The sequence below is a fragment of the Terrapene carolina genome, unplaced genomic scaffold (genome assembly GCF_002925995.2).
Source record: "Terrapene carolina triunguis isolate 2854851 unplaced genomic scaffold, T_m_triunguis-2.0 Scaffold21, whole genome shotgun sequence".
Taxonomy (NCBI): domain Eukaryota; kingdom Metazoa; phylum Chordata; order Testudines; family Emydidae; genus Terrapene; species Terrapene triunguis.
The window spans coordinates 826,153-832,152 of record NW_020664372.1 but is presented as its reverse complement, the minus strand read 5'-3'; the positions used below and the strand labels follow the sequence as shown (position 1 = coordinate 832,152).

Sequence of the window (6,000 nt, the reverse complement as noted above, 5' to 3'; positions counted from 1 at the left end):
AAGGCAGCTAGTCCTTAACCTGCAACCTGATCACAGTCTATGAAGTTTGCACACTCTTGTGATTCATGCTCTTTTGTTTACTGCTGCTGCTGCATTTGTTGACGTCCTTTTACTCTCAGGGCCATGCAGCGGTCTCAGCACCAAAATCAAAAGACCTGCACGGGCAAGAGGGGGTACGGCGACAGTTAGACCTACAGACTTACTTGCCTGAGGAAGATTGAAGCATGCATCTGACTCTCTGAGGGCTCCAGTGCACATCTGCGTCACCTACAGGGGAGGGGGCGGCTCGGAGGCAGGCGCTGAGGAGGCAGATGGAAAATTGTACAGTGAGGACCTTGACAGCTTCACAGGCGGGGAGCTGGTGTCCCCCCGCCTCGTGATGTATATAAAAGAAGCCCCGCTTGCTCCTTTCGCCAGCTCCCAGGCTTTGCTTGCCCAGATAACTGCAACCAGGGGAATCCCCTGAGAGACTGAGGGTGGGTGGGTGACTTTATTCTCTCCTTCTACTCTGTCACTGAGCAATGCGAGGCGGAGGAAGAGCCCCACGGCGTTATACCCTGGCGGCGGCTGCTGAGCCCGCTCTCGGCTTGTGTCTGTGAATCAGATTAGTGCTTCTTGAGCAGCCTCCCTCATCCCCTCTCCTTTGCAAGTCTCTCTCTTTCCTGAGAGCTGCCTCTGCCTCTCTCCCCCGCTTTTCCTTTATCGCTCTCCAGCTCGGTGCGCCTCTCCATTCTCCGTCCTCCCTGCGTGTGTCTCCCGCCCCGCGCCACTGCTTTCGGCAGGGCCCCTCAGCATGCCCAGCTGTGCTTGGAGAGGCTGGGGCTGCTGAGCCGGGACTTTCCGCCGCTGCCGGGGGGCCATCGCCGCGCGCGCGCGGGGCTGGGCGCAGCAGCTCAGCGGGCGCCCTCCTGCCTGGGCCATTTTGCAGTGTCAGGCTGCGCGTCGCGCCGCTCGTGCCTCCCCGGCTGCAGCCCCCTTCCCGCGCGGTGCTCTTATCCCCTCTCTCTCTTCCCCGCTTGCCCAAAGCAGCAGCAGCATGTCAGGCTCGGGCAGGAAGGACTTTGACGTGAAGCACATCTTGCGCCTTCGCTGGAAACTATTCAGCCACCCGTCGGCGCCGGCCGGGCCGGTGGGGGGCGGCTGCTTGCAGCCGGACGGCAGCTTCGAGCACTGGGGGCCGAGCCAGAGCCGCCTGCTGAAGAACCAGGAGAGGGGCAGCAGCGCCTTCTGGAAGAAATCCTCTTCCTCCAGCCCGCTGAACGGGACCCTGCTGCCCGCCACCAGGCATGGGCTGGGGCAGCGGCCGTCGCCCAGGACCGTCTTCTATGTGGAGACCCTGGAGGAGGAGGAGGTGCGCGGCGGGATGGAGCTTACCCGAGAGCAGGAGAAGTCGCTGGTGCTGCAGGAGATGAAGGAGGAGCCGGCGGACTGTAGCAGCCAAGCAACAGGTGAAGGATGTGGACACAGGTACAGTGACCCGCGCGGCGCAGCCCATCTGTGGGGGTGAGGTTAAGGGGGAGAGGAGATCTGAGGTTTGATGCTCCCCAGACTGTGTCCGTGTTCACGGCCAAGCCAGCCTCAACTTTGGAGGGTTCTTGTTGGTTGGGTTGTTGTGACCAACTTTAGTTGGGCTAGCAAGTGGGTCGTCCCGGCAGGAGGAAGCTCAGCTCCACAAGGCTCATCAGCCTGGGGACTTAGGTCATTGCCACCAGGATTGCACGGGGAGGGGTGTTTGGCTTCTAGGTGTACTCTCGACCTTCCTCTAGCTCTTTACAGCAATGGGCAGGACATGTCTGCTATTCTTCCCTCCCGTAAATTGCTGGTGTCATGACAAGTGCTAATCAAAACCAACTGACTAGCTATTACACATTAGGGGAAAAAATGGTAACTTGAAAAAAAAAGTTTACTAAAAATGTCACTGTGGATGTTTTAAATGGAAAAGACTTACTAAAAGCATCAAAAACCTAAAATTTGATAGAAAAAGATTACCTGAAGATGTGGCACTTTTTTTTTTCAAAATTGTTACCTAAATATTAAAAGATGGTGGCTCAGCATTTTCTCTCTCCTCAAATCAATTTCCTTTACATTGCATAGGCAAGTTCAGAGACAATATAGTATTTAGGACAATGAGAACCTACCTTTAAAATGGTGAACTGTCCAGCTTAAAGAGCAAAGGAGATACCTGAGAAACTACAAGTTAAGACAGTGAGAAAGGTGATTTCAGGCATGTGTTTTTCAGATCCCCATCCCGCCCCCCCCTCCCCCAGTTATTCAGTTATTTTTCTAACTTCTTAGGGTAAAACGAAGTGAAAAGTTAAATTAATAGTATAGTCATTAAAAGAGTGGAGTGTAATTAACATTCAGTGTAGAGGGGACAAGACTTTTTGAGGCAAGTGAAACTGAAGAGTAGATCCCTGAGGTCCATCAACACTGCATCAGTGTCTGTCTCCCCTACTTTACTCATTACATTAGTAACTTTCATTGCATTTCTTTTGCTCTATATTTACTTTTTCCTCAGTTTTATTTATAAACAGAAAGGCAAGTCCTGGTATTCTGTTTGCTGTATTGCAAATAACACATATGTTAAATATCTTATTATGTGCAGAGACAACATTGTATAAGTTCTCTGGGATTCACATGATTGAAGATCAAACTTCATTTGACAGATGCCACTCTAGAGAATGTCAAAGCTTTCACCTGGGGACCAAAAATATATTTAATTTACTTGAAAAAGGCTTTTAACATTTTTTATCAATTAGTGTAGTTCATTTCACAGTAGCTACCTTGTTTAAACAAATGTGGACCATCCAAGGCATGAGTTAGAGTACTTTGTTAAAGGGGAGATCACTGGTGCTGAAATTTTATGTACTTTGGAAATTATTATTCAGAATGAGTTGGGTGTTTAACATAGAATTAAAGATACAAATATTTGCAATGTATATATAAGGAAAACCATCAGCACTTCATAATAAATGCATTTATAGTTCATATACATTTTCTATGCACACATTTATTGTTGGGCGCATCATTGATTTAAGGATCCTAAGAGATGCTGCATATTGACCAAAGAAAAAATACTTTCCAGCCTACTGAATTTGAATGGAATTGCTTTATCCATGAGGATAGGTATGATAATTAGATATGTATTTTCTGACATGAGTTGTGTTTAATGGTTTATGTGTGTTCTTACGTTTTCAGACTGCATTGGTTTTATGTTTAGATTCATTGTTACTTCAGTAACATACAAAGCCATCTATTATTGCTATTATTTTGTTAAACTCATATATTAATTTTTTGAGTAGTTAAAATGGTTAGATTAAAGAAGGGAAAACAGTTTTATTGGTAAAAAAGAAAACAACCTGTTTTTCAAAAAGAAAAATGTATTGATTAAAATAGTTTTACAATACAGGATAATTTCAATTTAACTATTTCAGTTTTCAATACCATGATGTGAGGGTATAAAGTATTGAAATATTTGTTTTTCTGTAATAGAGCATCATCATCTTTATCCTTCTGACATGTACTGTTCGGCACAGTGAGTCAAGTATACTTCTACATTCAAAAAAACTGATATTTCATCTTACTGTTTAACACCTGACTTGATAGCTACCGTGTGCTGCCAACAATCTTCTCTATGCCCTGACCACTTTTGTTTTGCTTTCTATAGTAACTATGCTTGCTGAAATGTAGTATCAACTTCACTGCTTGTTTACATCATTGTTTCTGTAAGATATATGATCCATGGTTCATTGTTGAATGACAGCCTGATTCTATCTAGGTCTATGGCACAAGTGCAAAGCTGCTAACCATATACCAATGTGTTCGGCCCACTGAGTATGAAATTGTTCAAGTCTTGCAGCTCTGGTTTCCCATATTTTGATATGTGGTTTAAGACTGCTGTAACACTTCAAATACTTTTTATTCTGGGAACTGAAACAGCAAACTTGTTTACTACAAACTGGAAGTCCTGTAAGATTTCAGATTCCATTCATACATTGAAATTGTTGGTATACCTTTTGATATTATGATAAACTGAAGATAACGTAAGTTATTCCTAAAATGGTGTACTTTAGTATGATGGTATATCTGTCTTATAGGAAATATAAATCCACAGTATATACAGTAAAAATCCTTTCAAGAAAAGAAAGGAAATAATTTTGCATTAATTGGATGAAGGTTAGCTTTTTCATAACAGTAATTTTAAGACATATTTTAATGTTTGAAATTTTAAATAAATACCTCATAAGCATGAACGAATTGTAGAATTTATTTTTGCTGATGGGTGATATGTTCTTAACATAAACACAATATGGAATAATGTGAGTTCCTGGGGCATGTAATCAAACACTGTAACAGGTATAGGAAGGCAGTGTTTTTATGGGAGGGCCTAAATGTATGATTCCACTTTCTGTGAGTATGAATTTTATTCATGTCTTTCCTTGGGTTCTGATCTGATCTGCATGCTCATGCTCAGACAGTTTATTGGAATTCCTGCCACTGTTCAGGGCAACCGAAACTGTATTTCCCCTCAGTGGTCCATTAAGGGCACCCAATCCCAGGCTTCCAGCATCCCAGCTGTTGCCTTTCTTGGGTGGAGAGAGACCCACATCTTGGTCCCTTTTGACTAGGGTGTTTCCGGGCTACACAGTTCCCTGCTTTCACTATGTTATTCCCAGCAGAGACAGGTTGCCCAAGCACACCTGCTTGCTTTCACTTCAGAGATTGTTAATAGTGTGATAGCCCATGTTTATAGATGCCACACAGCTCTTTTTATGCAAGCCTATTTTATTTTTAAGGTAAAAGCACTGTTCAGAAAACTGATTAAGAACAATAAAAGAACCTACACACATGCTAATAAGCTTACCAGACATCACCCCAACTCTAACATGGGCTCTGGTAAGAGCAGGCCTTCAAAACCCCACAAAAAGATTCTCTTCTGTGATCACAAGTTCATAAGATTCTCAACTCAGAATTAGCATCCAGTGTTATGGATCTCAATAGGCCAAGTCCTTCCAACCCCCCATTAAGGATTGGGACTCACCGTGGACCAGGGATCCTGTCCATTTGCTGGATCAGGAAGAAGGCACCGAGCCAGTTTAAAACCAGACTATTTAACAAAAAAATCCTTTCTTTGTATGTTGGTCCTTGCAGAATCCAGTCTGAACTAGTATATGTGTACCTTTCCAGGGGGTAATCTTCACAGGGTAGTTAATGAAGGAGTTACATTAGCATCTGCCTACTAATAGAGAAGGTACATACAATTCCATAACACCACACACAAAAATTGCATTTTTAATACAATGGACCTCAATGATATTAAACCTAATTCAGTAAGGATTAATTTAATTCAATACATTTTCTCTTAATTCCATAAGGTTTGTCCAGGATATTACAGGATATTGTTAGTCTGTCACAATTCCCATCTATTGAGGCAATAACTTTGTGCTGACAGCTTTTAACAACAGCATACCTTATAGGTGGAACTTCTTTCCTTTGGTGATTCATGACTCTTGACACAGGCTCAGTATTTAGATATGAGCTAACGATTTAGCTGTTTGGTCTTAATTACTTTAACTCTTAAGTTTGACTTTTCTATTCTGTAAAATAGTGTGGAATACATTTTATGAAGGGTATTATACAAATGTCAGTTTGATTGAATCATAAAAGGCACATTTTGCTATGTCAAACTGATTTTGTTCACCTGCAAAGAGTTATGTGGAGCAAATCCCACAAACACGTATGCACTTGCATAAAGTTATGTTAACAGTGTCATTGATACCAACGACACGACTTGCACAAGTAAAGATGCTCATACACATCACTTTTTCCAGGATTGGGCATCATATCAGGTAGAGTACCCTCATAATTTTCTGCCTCTTTTATTGCTACTATCAAATACTTAAATTAATTAAATAGTTAAAACCTCTGCATATATATAGTGCTAAAATAGTTGACAGTTGATTGTTTGATTTAGCTTGGATTTAAAGATTTGATAGGCAA

The 6,000-nt window shown here is 42.7% G+C and overlaps 1 protein-coding gene across 2 annotated transcripts in view; it reads left to right on the top strand.

Moving 5' to 3' along the window:
- Nucleotides 1-1,036: 1,036 nt before the first annotated feature.
- KLHL1 (kelch like family member 1) overlaps nt 1,037-6,000 on the top strand; it is a 416,713-nt gene continuing 411,749 nt past the window's right edge. For both annotated transcript variants that reach the window (XM_024211986.2, XM_024211977.2), the window contains exon 1: nt 1,037-1,467. In XM_024211986.2, the coding sequence (XP_024067754.1) occupies nt 1,037-1,467 (431 nt within the window). The remainder of the gene's footprint in view (nt 1,468-6,000) is intronic.